The 19,656-nt window shown below is 41.1% G+C and overlaps 1 protein-coding gene across 49 annotated transcripts in view; it reads right to left on the bottom strand.

Annotated features, from left to right (window-relative positions):
* The window catches only part of LOC127359138 (NACHT, LRR and PYD domains-containing protein 12), a 116,657-nt gene that overhangs the window by 86,242 nt on the left and 10,759 nt on the right, over positions 1 to 19,656 (bottom strand). For 25 of the 49 annotated variants that reach the window (XM_051392895.1, XM_051392900.1, XM_051392903.1 and 22 more), the window contains 6 exons: positions 15,203 to 15,379; positions 13,082 to 13,258; positions 11,332 to 11,508; positions 7,083 to 7,259; positions 6,474 to 6,647; positions 5,868 to 6,038 (listed from right to left, as the gene is read on the bottom strand). In XM_051392895.1, the coding sequence (XP_051248855.1) occupies positions 5,868 to 6,038; positions 6,474 to 6,647; positions 7,083 to 7,259; positions 11,332 to 11,508; positions 13,082 to 13,258; positions 15,203 to 15,379 (1,053 nt within the window). Of the gene's footprint in view, positions 1 to 4,043; positions 5,137 to 5,867; positions 6,039 to 6,473; positions 6,648 to 7,082; positions 7,260 to 11,331; positions 11,509 to 13,081; positions 13,259 to 15,202; positions 15,380 to 19,656 lie in introns of those variants that run through there. The other 24 variants (XM_051392897.1, XM_051392924.1, XM_051392928.1 and 21 more) reach the window with 22 other exon arrangements.

The following is a 19,656-nucleotide window of genomic DNA, read 5'->3' as shown; positions in this document are numbered from 1 at the left end:
TGATCGCGCATCACCAATGACAACCTCCACACTGTTTTGCGGATTGCTTCAGCACAAGACCTAAAACCAGACATTGATACACTAACAAGGGGAAAACGGTGTCAGGCATCCGGTCAGAAAACAAATACGTGAGCATTTTAAAACCTCACTTAAAAATACAATGGAATGTTTTTCCACTAAAAAGAACAGTTTAATATGTGTGTAATTTAATGGTTGTGCTTGCATTTTGTTTTGTGTTTGTTCTTTTCAGAACATGATCAGTGGATGAGGATGGTGTGTGATATGGTGTCTCGGGGTGATCAGGGACTTATCAACCTTACTCAAAACTTGATCAATATAGTTGTGAACTAAGACAACCCTTATTGTTATTTTGAGTTAATGACACATTCTACTTTGTATGTGCAGAAATATTCCCATTTTGCTTGATGTTATTGTTGAAGAAAAAATATTTTGAATTAAAAATGTTATTGTATTTTCTTTTATTTACTTATTTAATTAAATATAAAAAAAAATGTAGTCTGTTCACATTCATATTTCTGGTTAAAACATTGCCAGTTATAGACTGTTCAATAAATATTAATCCTGTTTGGTCCGCACTGTGACTGTGTTTTAAATTTAGCCCCTTGTGTGACTGAGTTTGACACCCCTGCTGTAGACGGACAGAGCAGCAGCAGAGCGCTCCAGATACACTAGCTCTATTATTTCCTCCTCAAATGTCTCCAGTTCTGTCCACAACTCAAAGAGAAAAAAACAAATATTCTCATTTGTAAAGTTGAAATTTGAGAATTTGGACGTTTTTCTTGAAAAATAATTAATTATTAAAATAGTTGTCATTGAGTTGAACTGATGCCAAAGCACAGAATCATTGAGACGCTGAGTAAACAGACATATTCATAGCTATTTCATATGGGATAGAACAATAAGTTAAAATAGAGGTTTAGATGAATTATTTCCAGTGAATATTGATCAGAGGAGTTTTCCTGATATTGTATTTCTCTCTCAGCTCTTTGGTTGATTTGCAGGCTGTTGATCAGAGTGAGGGCTCTGTCTGTAACTTGTCTTCAGCTCCTCTAAGTTTAGATCTTAAATCATCTAAAACTGTTTCATTTAGTTCTCTTCAATGGAGTGAATGACAGTTGGAGAAAAAGGTATACTTTATGTTTTAAAGTTTTCTTATAAATGCTGAAATCACCAGTGAAGCTTTGGCGCCCCCTAGTGGGCAGATTGGGAACCGAAGGTCAGCAACACCAGACCCGGACTTTATATATGGACTCAGTGCCGGCCAGCGCTGTCGTATAGGGGTGAAGGTGATGACAATTCTAAGGGCCCACAGCCCATTAGGGCCCACACGCAGCCCCCAGTTGCCTCTATGACTAAATTATTATGCATAGACTTAACTAATATATATTCATACTAATGAATCCAAGCTAAAACAAAGCCAAAAAGTCACGCAATATTTTAATTTGAATGTTTTCAGTAACCCCTTTGGCCCCTTCTTAAAAAATGGTTTGGTCCACGGTTCGTTCTTCCTCATGGGAATTAAGTGAGCGCGAGCGAACTCCAGCAGAGAGTGAGGGAGATCAAATAAGATGATGGCCCCCAAAAAACACAAATCTGGACCCCAGAAAAGACTTGAGAGGGAGGCCAGGAGTAGGAGCAGCAGAGCAGGGGCCCAGGACATCAAACATTTTTCTCAAAGAATGGTGACGTTAGATGTCATCGGGTGAGAGGCGGGCTACACTCTGGACAAGTCGCCAGTTCATTGTAGAGCAGGGGTGGCCAACCAGTCAGAGACTAAGAGCCACATTTTTACTGTGTTACTGCAAAGAGCCACATCATATTTTTTTCTCTTTTTGAGACCCTCCCTGCGTGGGGGCTCCTTCCCTTTGCTGAAAATGTGTAGTCCCCAGGCCCAAAGAACAAAGCATGCCATTAACAGCCACATAGTCCATATAACAGTGCCATGCCTGTTGTCATCTTTCACCAATACTGACTTTAATGGTGTCAGATTAACACTCCTTACCATCTCACTATCACTAAGGACAGCAACTGTCGATAAGGTTCCTGTAAAATTATCCTTCCTCCCTGGTGGTCTAGTGGTTAGGATTCGGTGCTCTCACCGCCGCGGCCCACGTTCGATTCCCGGTCAGGGAATGTGCTTTTCGTACACGTTTCAGGTCCAATTCCGAAATAAAAGCCGCTTCACTCTAACTAGGCTAAGCGAGCTAACAGCAGTTACCGACGGAGGAGTCGAGCCTTCGTTGCCTCCCTCATGGTACAAATTAGCGGGTTCACCCGGGTGTGACGTTCACATCAATGCCGATCAGAGGTGAAGCCGATTAATATCAGGTGTTAACGGGTTTCCATAGGTTTTTTGGGCAGTGTGAAAATGGCTATACACAACACAAAATTCGATATGAGCTGCGGGTTGGCCAAGCCTGTGAGCAACGACTCCTAGTGTAGCTAACTGAACGTTACTAATGTGGAGGCTATCTACAGCGGACTGTTTCACACATATTATCACTGTCTGACAGTGCTCCAGTAAGCACCCACTCAGGGGCCGTCTACACGAATACGTTTTTTTCAGAATCCGGATAAATACTTTATCGTATCGGCCTCGTGTCCAGACGGATACGACGTTTACAGGGTGTGAAAACATTATATTTTGGAAACAGGTCCCAGAGTGGGAAAATCCGAAAACACCGGATTGCCCGGAGTCGTCTGGACAGCAAAAACTGATTTCTTCCGAAACGATGACGTATTAGCCTTCAACCTCAGCCGCCACCGCTAGACGCGTCATAATAATAACAACAATGGCGGAGTACTACTACTTGTTTGTAAGCAGCGCATGCTCCATGGCTTCTCTTCCGGTTTTAGTGTATTGGTGTGGCGGTGTCACAGCACCATATACAGGCCTGGCATATGTACTACAGCGTTTTGGGTCGTTTCAGTGAATCCGTGTGGACGCAGATATTTCTGGAAACGACGCTGTGTTTACGGAGATTTTTTTCGAAACGGCATCGTATTGGGTGGGGCCGCGTATTCGTGTGGACCCAGTTACGAGGCTGCATTCAATTGTATTATGACGCATTCAAGTTCTACTCAGTAATTATGAGCATTGGGCGAAGGTCAATTACGTTGTCATGATGTGTTCAATGTGGTCTTGTAAAATGTTGTTATTGCTTGGACGTTTGAATTGCCTTAATACAAAAAAAGTTAAATGTTCAAAGATTTTTTGTTGTTGTTTTCACAACAATATAAAAGACACCATAATAGCTGACAATAACAACGTAAAAAGACAATTTAGAATTTGAGTCCTTATTTTACCCCAGAAGCTCTGTAATGTCCACATTGACCTGCAGATGACATATAAATGAAGTTGTGTTAAAATGTCTCCTTTTTCTCTGTCACATCGCGATATGGGAGCTCGCCATCGTGCTCGCGCCCACTCCATCCAGATCATGAAGGTGCAGGTCATCGCCGCCAACAAGTGTCGCAGACCCGCCATCAAGCAGTTCCACGTGAGTGTCTCTGGACTGCCTCCACGTTGTCAGCTAAAGTTTAAAAACCCGCCAGACAAAAAAGCCAGATTCCTCTTCCAGATTTCCAGCTTCCATCTTCAGTATCTTTATATAATACTGCAGGGGGTACCTGGCATTTTATTTAAAAGAATAAACTAATTACAAGTTCTATATATTTTTAGTGCAATCGTTAGCTGCTGTGAGCTTCTTCCTCTTTATATTCACTTTATTTTCTACCTGAAATGTTTTGTGCCGGTCAGGAGCTACTGGGCTGGAAATTGTTTTAATGAAAATCTGGATCTCGGTCACCAAAAAGAGCCTTCAGTCTTCAGAAGGACAGCGCCCCCTTTTGGGTGAAACCACCTGTAAAAATTCCTAAAAGCTGCTGCGTCACATAAAAGAAAACTAAGATTTTCTTTATTTCCCAAAAGAGTGAAGGACAATACAAGATCTGTGTTAATGATGTTACTGAGTCAATGTGAGCAGATTGTGTCTGTAGATTGAAGAGAATCAGAGTCTCACTGATGGTAGAAATAAAGGTTTTATTTCCTTAAAACAGACGTTTTTTTTTGTTTGACAGTGTGGAGAAGAGGGTGTTTTAACATTAATAATTCCCATAAACTGAGCTCACCTACCTTCTAATAATGAACCTTGTAAACAGCATAAAGGAACAGGAAGTGGAGATAAAACCCTCCTGTTTAATTCTTCTGTGGTCTCATAGTAAAAGGTTGATTAATAAACACAAACAGAGGTATTATATGAAATATAAGTATGTTATATTAAGTATATTTATATTATATTAAGTATATGGCTGCTGACTGTCAGAATAGATGTAGAAAACACAATAATCATTTTTGTTTGTTAAGTTGCGCAGCAAAACTCCCTGTGAGGAACCAGAGAGACACCAGTTAACACGGTCACTCTTTATACCACAACACCGGTAGTGCAGTCTTCATTTATGTTTTAAATGTGTTTAGACTGAAACAAGAAGCAGGACTCAAATGCATGATTCACACACGGGTGCTTGATGTAAAACAGTCTTAAATTGCCGGAAAGGAGTTGGTACACAGAAGTCCAAAAACAGAACAATGTCGGGGGACATGAAGTCGGAGGCGGACCACCACAGGGTTGATGGGGAAGGGACCCACAAACCGAGAAGCTACTCGGATAGGGCAGGAGTCCGCCAGGGATCTGATGTCCTCTTGGTATGAGCCGAGCTCCTCAAGAGTATCTGACGGACCCACTCCAGATCCACCGGCAACAGCGTAAGAGAGCCTGAGTAGAGGGTTGACCAGAAGATGAGTGGCGTGTGCGTACTGAACCCATATGAGATGTTTACTACAGGAGGATGGGTCCTGAGAGACATCGTAAACCCCACAGTTGTTTATTATAGCGATGCAGTTCAGCAACCTGATAACGGGTATACAGGGACTGGTTATGATTCCTCTGTCAGTCACTGCTGGATGAAGCTCTCCTCTCCACTCCACCTCCCAGTAACATGGCCCAGTCAGAGCTGATGCTGCTGCTTCAACCTCTCTGGATCATCAGGACACAGCGGATCCTCCAACACAACCTCCTTCCTCACTGCTCAGAGTCTGACTGAGAACTCTTCCAGCTGAGGAGAGAAGGAGACAGACAACAGCAGTGATAAATCAGTGTTTACAGAGACTCCCTCCATCAGCACATCCAGTATAAAGACCAGCAGGGACTTCAGTCCAGTTCAGACCAGCAGTGGAGCGGCTGTGTAGCGTAGCCTGCTTCATTTCAGCTCTCAAGTTAACGTATTGGAGTGAACACACTGAGCTGAAGCTCACAGACCTGCAGACACTTTGGACATCAAGTCTGCTGACTGCAGATTTCACTGAAGTACACAGTGGAAATAAAGTGCTGAGAGTCCCTGAATGCATCATTACTGCAGAAACAGAGAGACATTCACTGCCCACTGGAATGATGCATTTATTGCTGTTAGGGTTCAAAGCTGATAAAAACCACAGTCTCAGTCACATTTGAATGTTTCATCTGAAATCTTACAGGACAAATGTGTAAATATTCAAACTATTTGGACAAACAAGAGACAAATGGACAGATATATATCTGATGTTAAAGGTCCTACATGTTCATACAAAGACTGAACAGCAACACATCAGCTGTGGGTACTGGACTCCAGCAGAGGTCCTGGTCTGTACAAAGACCACATGGTCACTAAATGTAATGATGGTTGTTTGCAGGCTTCAGTCAGACTGATCTCAGAGCTGTGACAAAGACCAACTGATCAGTTGGGTAGTGTAGAAATTAGAGAACAAGACTGCTGGAACCAGCATGGACTGACTCAGACCCTCTACTGACCTCAGAGTCTCCAGACTACCGTGCGGACTCTCCACAAGATCAGACAGCTGCTTCACTCCTGAACCCTTCAGCTTGTTGTTCCTCAGGTTCAGCACTCTCGGATGGGAGGGGTTGGACTTCAGAGCTGAGACCAAAGAAGAGCTGATCTCTGACAACCAGCAGTTCCTCAATCTGAATAAAGAATAAAAGATGTTTAGAATTAAAAAGTTCAGTCAATATAAACAGTTTCATAAAATGTTTGAAAAAGCAAAAACTGAATATTGTTATTGTCTGATAATAAAGTTTATTGAACTATTTATTGTATTTATGTATTTTTATTCTCATTTATTAAAACCATGATGTTAATATCAGATTAAATCCAGAGCTGAAGAGGTTCACAGTGAATTATTCAGTGTAGATTCTTCTTGTTAAATGAAGGTTTTAAATGTAGAGCTCAACATTGCTCTGCCACAGTCAATGCACTAAACCACAGAAGAAGAAAACAGACTTTAGCATTAAGATACTCAGTGTGGATCAGTATAATATCAGCCTTATGTCTGCACTTTACTGTCAGCACAACTTAACATCACATTCATCTCAGCACAGAAATAAAAAATGGTGTCTGACCTCAGAGTCTCCAGTCTACAGTGTGGACTCTCCACAAGATCAGACAGCAGCTTCACTCCTGAACCCTTCAGGTTGTTGTCATTCAGGTTCAGCTCTCTCAGATGGGAGGGGTTGGACTTCAGAGCTGAGCCCAGAGAAGAACAGCTGATCTCTGACAACCAGCAGTTCCTCAATCTGAATAAAGAATAAAAGATGTTTAGAATTAAAAAGTTCAGTCAATATAAACAGTTTCATAAAATGTTTGAAAAAGCAAAAACTGAATATAGTTATTGTCTGATAATAAAGTTTATTGAACTATTTATTGTATTTATGTATTTTTATTCTCATTTATTAAAACCATGATGTTAATATCAGATTAAATCCAGAGCTGAAGAGGTTCACAGTGAATTATTCAGTGTAGATTCTTCTTGTTCTATGAAGGTTTTAAATGTGGAGCTCAACATTGCTCTGCCACAGTCAATGGACTAAACCACTGAAGAAGAAAACAGCCTTTAGCATTAAGATACTCAGTGTGGATCAGTATAATATCAGCCTTATGTCTGCACTTTACTGTCAGCACAACTTAACATCACATTCATCTCAGCACAGAAATAAAACATGGTGTCTGACCTCAGAGTCTCCAGTCTACAGTGTGGACTCTCCAGAAAACCACACAGCAGCTTCACTCCTGAATCCTTCAGGTAGTCGTTGTCACTCAGGTCCAGCTCTCTCAGATGGGAGGGGTTGGACTTCAGAGCTGAGACCAGAGAAGAACAGCTGATCTCTGACAACCTGCAGTTCCTCAATCTGAATAAAGAATAAAAGATGTGAGTTTAGAAGACAATGTTCCTGCTTGAAATCAAGCGACCACGACCTGTCCTAGTCAAGTTTCACAACTTCGCTGACAAACAGAGGGTGTTGGACGCCGCAAGACACAGTGGGACCGTGAAGTACCAGGAGTCCAGCATCATGTTTTTCCAGGATCTGTCAGCCGTGGTTCTGCGCAAACGAAAAGGATTTGAGGATGTGAAGAAACGTCTGCGGGACATTGGGGCTAAATACATGATGCTCTACCCGGCCACGCTGAGAATAATTCATGGTGGGGAAGCCAGGAGCTTCGACTCCCCCGCTAAAGACATGGCTTTTGTTGACACTCTCAGATGAACTACACGTGAGTCACCAGCAGATCTGTTTATGTTCATGGGCAGGTTATCTATCTGGCTTTAAACCATGCCTTGGACTTAGTTTGTTTATGGGCGGATCATATATCTGTGTGAATAATGATGATGGCTCACAAGGCTTAAACTGAACAATTTCAAATAACAACCTTTGCCCTACCGTCCTATGTTTATGGTGATCATGGGTGACTGATAACATGATGTGTAAACCAATATTACAGAGAGTATTTTGTTTTGTTTTGTGGAGGGATGGGGTCCTTATTTTTAATTTGTTTTCCTTTTTTTTTATTTTTATTGGTCTGCTCATCCTTTTTAAGGGTGGATGTTAATATCATTCAGGTGGTGTTATTTGAGCTTGGAGCTATAGGAGAAGTTAATCAAGTTAGTGTCCGGTTATGGAGAAGGTTATAGTAATCCCCTGGTTACCGCGTAGGGAAGGTTCCTCCCACAGTGCTGTTGGCACATCTGTTATTTGTAATCTGTGTTGTCTGTTTTTTTTTCAGCTGGGTTACATTCAGGTACAAAATTTACATAGAGATTATAATACATCTGGGAGCTTAAATCTTTTCAGTAAAAAATGTTATGATCTGTGACACATTGAGGCTGTGCACTTGGAATATTAAGGGTAGCCACTCACCCATCAAAAGAAAAAAAATATTGTTATCTTTGAAAAAGGAAAAGATTGATATCGCCACGTTGCAAGAAACACACCTGAATGAGAAAGAGCACTTAAAGCTGCAATAGTGCAGCTTTGATCAGGTCTATTTTTCATCTTTCACCACCGAAAGCAGAGGGGTCGCAATACTCATTAGGAAAAATTTACCAGTTAAAGTGTCAAAATGTATTCAAGATAAATATGGACGGTTTGTTCTTATTTCAGCCTCCTTACATGGGTAGGACTTTGCTCTCTTAAATGTCTACTGTCCTCCATGTCCCGTTAATTTTTTGACTGAGGCATTTGCCAAATTATCTGATCTTGCGGTGGAAAGTACCATTGTAGGAGCTGACTTTAATTGCCTTATGAATCCTTTGATGGACAGGTTTCCTTTAGGTGCTTTACCCCTATCAAAATAGTCCAAACAAATCATTGGTCTCTGGACACAAGAATTTATTACTTTTTTGCCCCAAAACACCTTTTAGAATCTGTTGTCTCCTGCTCAATCGGAAACATTAAAATATCAGACCATGCAGCAGTGTATATGAATGTTACACTTAAAAAACTCTCTAAGAAACCCACGAGTTGGAGAATGGACCCATCTCAATTTTAAAAGATCACAAATTCATATCATATTTCACTTCAGAATTTAGGCATTTCCTCACCACTAACTCCCCCTCTGTTAATAATTCATCTCTGCTCTGGGAGACCAAGGGGTTGATTATATCCTATACTGCTACCAAAAGACACAGAAATATGGAACAACAAGCTTTATTAGAAAAAAGGTTGAGTATATCGGAGAGGGATTATGTCAAGAAACCTACAGCATCTAAATTGAAGGAAATTACTGCTATTCGCTCCACACGAGACTCATTGCTAACAAAAATGGCAGGGGAAAAATTAGGTTATGCAAAACAAAGATTATTTGAACATGGGGACAAACCAGGAAGACATTTAGCCAATTTAACAAAAAAGCGAAGGGCCTCTCAAATTATTGAGTCAATTTTAGATGAGTCAGGGACTTGCTCCTCTGATTCTAAACTAATTAATGATACTTATAGAAATTTCTATGCAAAATTATATCAGTTGGAACAAGCTAACAATGCTAAAACATTAATGGAAGCTTTTTTCTCCAAACTTCTCCCAACTATATTACAAGACCAGAGATCTAAATTAAATGCCCCGTTATCGGCGGCCAAACTGCCTGAGGCCATTCAACTCCTTCGAACAGGCAAAGCACCAGGCAGTGATGGTCTCGGTAGTGAGTTCTATAAAGAATTTCAAAGACTTTTATTAGAGCCTATGATGAATATGTTTAACCACTCCTTTGAATGTGGCACCCTCCCACCATCACTGAGGGAAGCCAATATTTCACTGATTCTTAAAAAAGGGAAATGCCCTGAGGATTGTGCTTCGTGTAGGCCGATCTCGCTGTTGAATGTGGATTTCAAAATTCTTTCCCAAGTTTTAGCAAGACGCCATGAAGGCCTTCTACGAATCATAGTGAAGGAGGATTATCCAGCTATCTGAACAGCAGGAAATAGATGGTCTTGTGATTTCCCTAGATGCGGAAAAAGCTTTCAACCGTGTTGAATGGTCTTATTTATTTTTTACACTTGATCGGTTCGGCTTAGGTGATAGCTTTATTAGATGGGTGAAGGTCCTGTATACCTAACCAATGGCTGCAGTCGTAACCAACGGATATAGGTCCACAAATTTTGTGGTCCAGAGGGGCAACAGACAGGGCTGTCCTTTGTCGCCACTCTTGTTTGCTGTGGCTATTGAACCTTTAGTGGAAGCTATCAGGCGAGACCCTTTAATGACTGGATTGGATCTGGGTGAAAAATCAAATAAAATTACATTTTATGCAGATTATATGTTGTTGTTCATGTTAAAAGATATAAGTCTGCTCTTCCACCATTGCATTCTGGGATTTCTGGGACACAAAACATTTATTTGTTACACAACTATTTCTGTCACCTTTCATGTGAACAACAGAGTGAAACAGTATGAATGACTTCCAGGAGAGTCTGAACATGTGAGAACTTGGAACTTTGAAAACTCTCCATATTTAAACCATTGTTGCTTTTCACTCCACCTTTCAGTTGGAACAGCTATGAACACTTTTACCTTCAGACGTGGTCAGACAACACGTCGTCCAAATGAGTTCTTTTGGAGGAAAACCCGACCCCTACCACCACACAACAGCCCCCCACCACCTTGTTCAGCACAGTCACTGGATCTAGAAGTTTGTGTAGTAAAGAGTCAGTGAACCAGACTGACACTAGTGTTACTGAGACATCAGTTTATAATCTGACTTTAACCATTTCACTAAATCATAGTCAGGTCAGTTTTATTTATACAGTATCTACAGTGCCATTACTATCTGTACAGCAGACAACTCCCAGCATCCTTAGAGATCATGTTGTTCCTGTTGTATGTTGCACAGATTGTAAATCCCTCTAAGATAAATGAGTTATTTGGGGATATATAAATGAAACTGAGTTGAATTGAAACATCAAAATAAAGGACTGTTACTGACGCTTTACTTTGGTTTTCTTCCTCAGACTTGTATGTGTGAATACAGACGACAGCTTCAATCAATGTTGTAAATACTAGACAGTTCTCCTGGTTGATATTCATAATGTTTGGTTTAATGTGTGAGAGATGAACGCTTTGTGTGACTGAACTGTTGTTGTGATGTTGTTCGTCTGTAATTTGTTCTCAGCTCTGTGTTGTAAAACAGATCCTGATCTTAATCAGACTTTCTGAATAAATAAAACTGAACTCACTCACCAACTGAAACTGCCAACATTGTAACTGTAAACTATAAGTGTGACATACAAATGTTATTTTCAAATGTTTAAAGCCTTTTTTTCAGTTTCAAACTTTAAAAACTTATTTTCAACCATTTATATTTTTGTTTTAATGTCAACAAATCTGAAGGAGATTTTACCTCATAAATATCAACCTGTCTGCACTTTACTGTCAGCACAACTTTCACATCAGATTCATCTCAGCACAGAAATAAATAATAGTGTCTGACCTCAGAGTCTCCAGTCTACAGTGTGGACTCTCCAGAAAACCACACAGCAGCTTCACTCCTGAATCCTGCAGGTAGTTGTTGTTACTCAGGTCCAGCTCTCTCAGATGGGAGGGGTTGGACTTCAGAGCTGAGCCCAGAGAAGAACAGCTGATCTCTGACAAACTGCACCACCTCAATCTGAATAAAGAATAAAAGATGTGAGTTTAGAAGACAATGTTCCTGCTTGAAATCATTCAGTGTTTAATAATCTGTTCAGAGCTGAAGACTGTTTAGAATGTACAAGTTTAGAAAATGGAAACTCCAAACACCTGAACCCAACAGGATGCAGGTTGCAAACTGTAAAATACAAAGAGTGAAAAAGAGCTCTCATTAATATTAATGACAACGTGCTGCTGCTTCAATAAAGACGTAGTGACTTCAGCTCTTAACCTCTGCCAGCTCCACCAGTGGCTCCATCTATACAAACTCATGTTGTGCAGCCAAACACAAAGAAAAAGCCACAGAAAGTGATTGAAGATTCCACTATTAAAGATAAAATGCTGTCATCTTGAGTGTAAATATTCAGTCAGTAGAAACGTCACATATCATCAGAAAGGTTTGGTACAAGCTGATATTTTAATTGTCTGATAGAGAAGAAAATATGTTTCTGTTTGTATTCAGAGGATCATGAGAGAAAGGTGGAAATGAAATGATGAAGAGCTTCAGAGAGAATCAACCAGTGTTGAATTATTAATGTTTTATTAAATATGTTTGAAATATGAAGCTCAACAAGAAGCTCAGTGTTAATCAGCATAAAATCTTTGTGGTCAAACCCCCTCAAAACTGAGATTTTAAAGTTCAGTATAAAGGTTTAGAATTATTAACTATTGTTTAATATTAGATATTTAAATTGTATTGTTATTAGATTAGAGATTACATTACATTAAATTAAACATTATCCAACAAACTTTTTTCAAATATTTAACAATCTCTTTTATGAGATTTAAACCTGTTGTTCCACCAGTGCATGCTGGGATTTCATGTGTTCATCACCAGACTTGTATGTGTGAATACAGACGACAGCTTCAATCAATGTTGTAAATACTCTAGTCATCAGCGTACCTGTGTAGTTATTTATCAGTTCATGTTAACTAAAGAGACCAGATATTGGCATTATAAGTTGACACAGCATCCAATCAGGACACCAGATCACAGGAAAGGTTGGCTTTAAAATTTCCTCATACCAAGTGTGAACTGGATCAGACTGGTTTCTGCTGCTGTGCATCCAACTACTGGAATAAACTGCACAATGAATTCAAGTCAGAGACACTACGAAGTTCTCCTAGTTGATATTCATAATGTTTGGTTCAATGTGTGAGAGATGAACGCTTTGTGTGACTGAACTGTTGTTGTGATTTTGTACGTCTGTAATTTGTTCTCAGCTCTGTGTTGTAAAACAGATCCTGATCTTAATCAGACTTTCTGAATAAATAAAACTGAACTCACTCACCAACTGAGACTGCCAACATTGTAACTGTAAACTATAAGTGTGACATACAAATGTTATTTTCAAATGTTTAAATCCTTTTTTTAATTTTAAAAGTTCAAACTTTAAAAACTCATTTTCAACCCTTTTTATCTTTTTAAGCTTTTAATGTCATCAAATCTGAAGGAGATTTTACCTCATAAATATCAACCTGTCTGCACTTTACTGTCAGCACAACTTAACATCAGATTCATCTCAGCACAGAAATAAAAAATGGTGTCTGACCTCAGAGTCTCCAGTCTACAGTGTGGACTCTCCAGAAAACCACACAGCAGCTTCACTCCTGAATCCTGCAGGTAGTTGTTGTTACTCAGGTCCAGCTCTCTCAGATGGGAGGGGTTGGACTTCAGAGCTGAGACCAGAGAAGAACAGCTGATCTCTGACAAACTGCAGTAATTCAATCTGAATAAAGAATAAAAGATGTGAGTTTAGAAGACAATGTTCCTATTTGAAATCATTCAGTGTTTAATAATCTGTTCAGAGCTGAAGACTGTTTAGAATGTACAAGTTTAGAAAATGGAAACTCCAAACACCTGAACCCAACAGGATGCAGGTTGCAAACTGTAAAATACAAAGAGTGAAAAAGAGCTCTCATTAATATTAATGACAACGTGCTGCTGCTTCAATAAAGACGTAGTGACTTCAGCTCTTAACCTCTGCCAGCTCCACCAGTGGCTCCATCTATACAAACTCATGTTGTGCAGCCAAACACAAAGAAAAAGCCACAGAAAGTGATTGAAGATTCCACTATTAAAGATAAAATGCTGTCATCTTGAGTGTAAATATTCAGTCAGTAGAAACGTCACATATCATCAGAAAGGTTTGGTACAAGCTGATATGTTTATTGCCTGATAGAGAAGAAAATGTGTTTCTGTTTGTATTCAGAGGATCATGAGAGAAAGGTGGAAATGGAATGATGAAGAGCTTCAGAGAGAATCAACCAGTGTTGAATTATTAATGTTTTATTAAATATGTTTGAAATATGAAGCTCAACAAGAAGCTCAGTGTTAATCAGCATAAAATCTTTGTGGTCAAACCCCCTCAAAACTGAGATTTTAAAGTTTAGAATAAAGGTTTAGAATTATTAACTATGGTTTAACATTAAATATTTAAATTGTATTGTTATTAGATTAGAGATTACATTCCATTAAAATAAACATTATCCAACAAACTTTTTTCAAATATTTAACAATCTCTTTTCTGAGATTTAAACCTGTTGTTCCACCAGTGCATGCTGGGATTTCATTTGTTCATCACCAGACTTGTATGTGTGAATACAGACGACAGCTTCAATCAGTGTTGTAAATACTCTAGTCATCAGCGTACCTGTGTAGTTATTTATCAGTTCATGTTAACTAAAGAGACCAGATATTGGCATTATTAGTTGACACAGCATCCAATCAGGACACCAGATCACAGGAAAGGTTGGCTTTAAAACTTCCTCATACCAGGTGTGAACTGGATCAGACTGGTTTCTGCTGCTGTGCATCCAACTACTGGAATAAACTGCACAACGAATTCAAGTCAGAGACACTACGAAGTTCTCCTGGTTGATATTCATAATGTTTGGTTTAATGTGTGAGAGATAAATGCTTTGTGTGACTGAACTGTTGTTGTGATGTTGTTCGTCTGTAATTTGTTCTCAGCTCTGTGTTGTAAAACAGATCCTGATCTTAATCAGACTTTCTGAATAAATAAAACTGAACTCACTCACCAACTGAAACTGCCAACATTGTAAGTGTAAACTATAAGTGTGACATACAAATGTTATTTTCAAATGTTTAAAGCCTTTTTTTCAGTTTTAATAATAAAGAATAATACATTTTATTTATAAGCGCTTTTCTAAGTACTCAAAGACACTATACATAAAAACATAAAAGCAGCAAAACAACATCAAATAATAAAACACTAAAAACACATCAGAATAAGCCTAACATTAAAAGCTATTTTAAAAAGGTGAGGTTTTGTCAATGATTTGAATGTTGGAAGGTCGGTGCAGTCACGGATGTGTTTGGGGAGAGAGTTCCAGACGGAGGGGGCTGCTACAAAGAAGGCTCTGTCGCCCCAGGTTAGGTGCTTGTTCCTGGGTGATGGAGTCAGGAGGTTTGCATCGGATGAGCGGAGGCTACGGGATGGATTGTGGCGATGGAGTGGGTCAGCGAATTCATTAATTTAAAATCTGAGTTCAAACTTTGAAATCTTATTTTAAACCATTTATATCTTTTTTTAGTGTCATTTATTTTGAAGGAGATTTTATCTCATAAATATCACCTGTCTGCACTTTACTGTCAGCACAATTTTCACATCAGATTAATCTCAGCACAGAAATTAAAAATGGTGTCTGACCTCAGAGTCTCCAGTCTACAGTGTGGACTCTCCAGAAAACCACACAGCAGCTTCACTCCTGAATCCTGCAGGTTGTAGTTGTCACTCAGGTCCAGCTCTCTCAGATGGGAGGGGTTGGACTTCAGAGCTGAGCCCAGAGAAGAACAGCTGATCTCTGACAAACTGCAGTCCCTCAATCTGAATAAAGAATAAAAGATGTGAGTTTAGAAGACAATGTTCCTGCTTGAAATCATTCAGTGTTTAATAATCTGTTCAGAGCTGAAGAAGGTTTACAATGTACAAGTTTAGAAAATGGAAACTCCAAACACCTGAACCCAACAGGATGCAGGTTGCAAACTGTAAAATACAAAGAGTGAAAAAGAGCTCTCATTAATATTAATGACAACGTGCTGCTGCTTCAATAAAGACGTAGTGACTTCAGCTCTTAACCTCTGCCAGCTCCACCAGTGGCTCCATCTATACAAACTCATGTTGTGCAGCCAAACACAAAGAAAAAGCCACAGAAAGTGATTGAAGATTCCACTATTAAAGATAAAATTCTGTCATCTTGAGTGTAAATATTCAGTCAGTAGAAACGTCACATATCATCAGGAAGGTTTGGTACAAGCTGATATGTTTATTGTCTGATAGAGAAGAAAATATGTTTCTGTTTGTATTCAGAGGATCATGAGAGAAAGGTTCACAGAGAATCAACCAGTGTTGAATTATTAACGTTTTAGTAAATATGTTTGAAATATGAAACTCAACAAGAAGCTCAGTGTTTATCAGCATAAAATCCTCCAAAACTGTTGATGTTAAAACTGAGAATGTATGAATGTGTTATAGTCAATAGTATTTTTCTCCGCTTTTGGTAATGATAGCGCCAAAATAACCTTTATAGTGGGTCTTCTTAGGGGGAGTGCATTATGCTGGGCTACTGCCGTGTGGGATAATCAGCCAGCAATTAGTTCATCGTTTGACAATTTCATTTTGGAAATGAGGAAGTTGTCTCTTTTCCCTCCACCAGGGGTCCCACAGTGTTCCGCACATTGGCTGTAGTTTCGGGGTGGAATGATGATACACTTCAGAGTGTTTTTTTTTTTAAGAGGGCTCAGTGATCAGGTTAAAGATGAGTTGGCTGCCAGAGATGAGACCACCAGTCTAAACTCTCTCATTTCCCTAGCCATAAGATTGGATAATAGCTTCCGTGAAAGGCGCTGGGAGAGGGCAAACCGTCCCTTATCTCAGTCATCACCTACCTTCTCCAAAGCCTAGCTCCCACTCACCCCCTTTCACCACTTCTGGACTCACGTCACCTGTCTCACCTGAAGAGGAGCCTATGCAACTGGGGCGAGCCCGTCTGTCCCCAGCCGAACGTCAGACTGGTCATTTCTTTGCCACTTGCCCCCTTCGGCCAAAAGGAAGGGCTCATCAGTAGATGTGGAGATACTGGTGAGCCAAACTTCGTCTGTTCCCCGAGCTCGTATGCAATTGCCTGCCACTCTGCTTTGGAATATTGACTCTTTGTGTCTGTTAGCTTTTGTGGATTCTAGAGCAGATGAGAACTTTATGGACCGGGAATTTGCTCTCCAGGCAGGCATTCAGATAACTGCACTCGGCTCCCTCCTGACAGCTAATGCTCTTGATGGAAGGCTTTGGCTCAAGTAACCCACCAAACCGCTCCTGTGCTCCTGTATCTCTCTGGAAACCACCGTGAACATATTCAGTTCTATGTCCTACCATCACCCAATGTACCTCTGATTGTCGAACATCCCTGGTTAATCAAACACAATCCTCATCTGAACTGGACTACTGGTAAGGTGGTGAGTTGGAATAAATCTTGCCATAACTCTTGACCTCCTTTCTGGATCCCCTCTACCTACTAGCTAGGTTTTTTTTTGCTATACTTTTATCGCTGTTTCATCTGAGACTACAGTTGGGTAGCTGTACCACTCACCCAGCTCACCTTCCTCCCCCTTCTCTTGGACCCCTGAAGCTGAGGCTGCATTCACAGAGCTAAAGCACAGATTCACCTCAGCCCCTATTTTGGTTCAGCCTGACCCCAATTGTCAGTTCATTTAAGAGGTGGATGCTTCCGACACTGGAGACGGGGCGGTGTTGTCCCAGCGCTCTATTCCAGACCAATTCCCTGTGCCTTTTTCTCTCGTCGTCTGAATCCAGTAGAGCGGAACTATGATGTTGGTAACAGGGAATTGTTGGCAGTTAAACTAGCCTTGGAGGAGTGGAAACACTGGCTAGAGGGAGCAGAATACCCTTTCATTTGTTTTGACCGACCATAAGAATTTGGTCTACATCCAAACTGCTAAGCGGCCAAACTCTCGCCAGTCCTTGGTGAGGGAGGCCAGACCCAGGTAACGGTCCACCTAATAGACTTTTTGTTCCCGACTATGTCCGTTCTCAGGTGCTTCTGTGGGGGCACACTTCCATGTTTGCCTGCCATCCTGGCATACTCCGTACCCTGTCCCTCCTTAGGCCTACCATGGAAACAGACACCATAGCTTACGTCTCTGCCTGTACTGTGTGTGCCCGCAGAAAAGCCTCCCATCAGGCTCCAGCTGGTTTGCTCCGTCCATTGCCCATACCAGGATACCCCTGGACCAATATAACTCTGGACTTTATCACAGGCCTTCCTCCCTCACAAGGTAACACAGTAATTTCAACTATTGTGGATCGATTCTCCAAAGCTGTCCATTTTGTGGCTCTCCCTAAACTCCCCACAGCTCGTGAGACTGCTGGCCATCTAGTGCATCATGTGTTCCGACTGCATGGGATACCTTCGGACATAGTTTCTGACCGTGGTCCTCAATTCATCTCTCAAGTTTGGAAATCCTTCTGTTCAGCCCTCGGAGCCTCGGTGAGTCTTTCCTCTGGTTTTCACCCCCAGACCAATGGACAAATGGAACAAGCAAATCAGGACCTGGAAGCTACCCTCCGTTGCATCACTGCTAACAATCCATCTTCATGGAGCACACGACTCGCCTGGGTGGAATATTCCCATCACTCCCTCATCAGCGCAGTCACCGGTATGTCCCCATTTCAGTGTTCATTGGGCTATTGGCCCCCTCTGCTCTCTGTTCAGGAGGAGGAGATTGCAGTTCCTTCTGTCCAGGCTCATGTGCGTTGCTGTCAGAAGATCTGGAGAGATGCCCGCTCGGCCCTGCTTCTCTCCAGAGACCGCAACCGCCAAATTGCTAACCGTTGCCGGAATCCTGTTCCTGCCTACAAACCAGGTCAGAAGGTTTGGCTTTCCTCTCCCCTTAAAGACTCTAGACTCTAGAAAACTCTCTCCTCGTTACATTAGCCCAGTACTTCTCAAATAGTGGGGCGTCACGGGGGGGCGTGAGAGGCAGGGCGGGACTTTCAGTATTAGTGTCTTTATTAAAGGGACACTTCACCCATTTGCATTAAGCTTTGTATCATTAGAACCCCAGTCATATTTTTGAATGGTCGTGCATCATTCTCTCACTTTCCCTGAGAGGGGAGAAATAAGGATTTCAGTGTTGCACTTCCTGTTTCCAATGATGTAAAAATCGTCATTTTGCATCATTGGAAGCAGGAAGTCTCATATCTCTGTAGAGGGGGTGAGACTACAAACACTACTTCCTCATTTTTTTTTCACTCACGCTACAGACCTATTACAGATCAGTGGGTGGGACTTCACTTGCAGAAACTTAAAAATATAACTGCCATCTTGTTTGGAAGCTAAGCGGAGGCGCTGTGGAGCCAGACGTTACGACTATGGTAATCAATCTAATATGGAAGAAATTTCGAAAGTATGATGGTCGAATCAGATCTTCGTGGCTACCTTTATGAGCCGCTATATAGTGAGCAGCGGCTGAGGCTGCTGCAGCCGAGGCAGAGGACCTGCCTGTCGCGGACGAGGAGCCCGGACTGGCTCGAGCTGGGGCGGACTGCTGGTGCCTGTGCTCTCGCTGTGCGCCTACGGACACACGGACGTCTGACTGTAAAGTGAGTGTTTCTATTTTCTGTCTTATAACAACGTGGCATGTATGTACACAATTTGTTCAAGCATTATCACAAAGTTATTCCCGGTTAATACGTAACGTCAGCCAACTGAACTAACGTTAGCTTCTTTACTGCACAAACAGCTTGCAGTTGCATTGCTAACTACTGTGGCACGCTACACACAAAGACCATGCATCGCTAACTGTGTGCTCAATGTCTTGTAGACAATATCGTCTAACAGCCTTTCTGGAATGGGTCCTGCAAGGCGAGAGATTGGGTCGAGGCCATCGTGTTGTTTTACCCGCTTATGAGGCTATCCGACAGAAATATCCAGCTCCAGATGGCCAGTACTGCGGCACCAAGAAGTTGAGGACGCTCAGGACGAACTATAACTGTCATTGTTAACATTTATTTTTGTTGATATATTTCTGTAAATAAATGGTTTACATTCACGTTGTTGTAGTCCTTGATAGTGTTAGTGGGAGCGG

The sequence above is a fragment of the Dicentrarchus labrax genome, unplaced genomic scaffold (genome assembly GCF_905237075.1).
Source record: "Dicentrarchus labrax unplaced genomic scaffold, dlabrax2021, whole genome shotgun sequence".
In the NCBI taxonomy this organism is placed as follows: Eukaryota; Metazoa; Chordata; class Actinopteri; family Moronidae; genus Dicentrarchus; species Dicentrarchus labrax.
The sequence above is the reverse complement of the archived record's forward strand: the minus strand, read 5'-3'. Positions and strand labels throughout refer to the sequence as shown.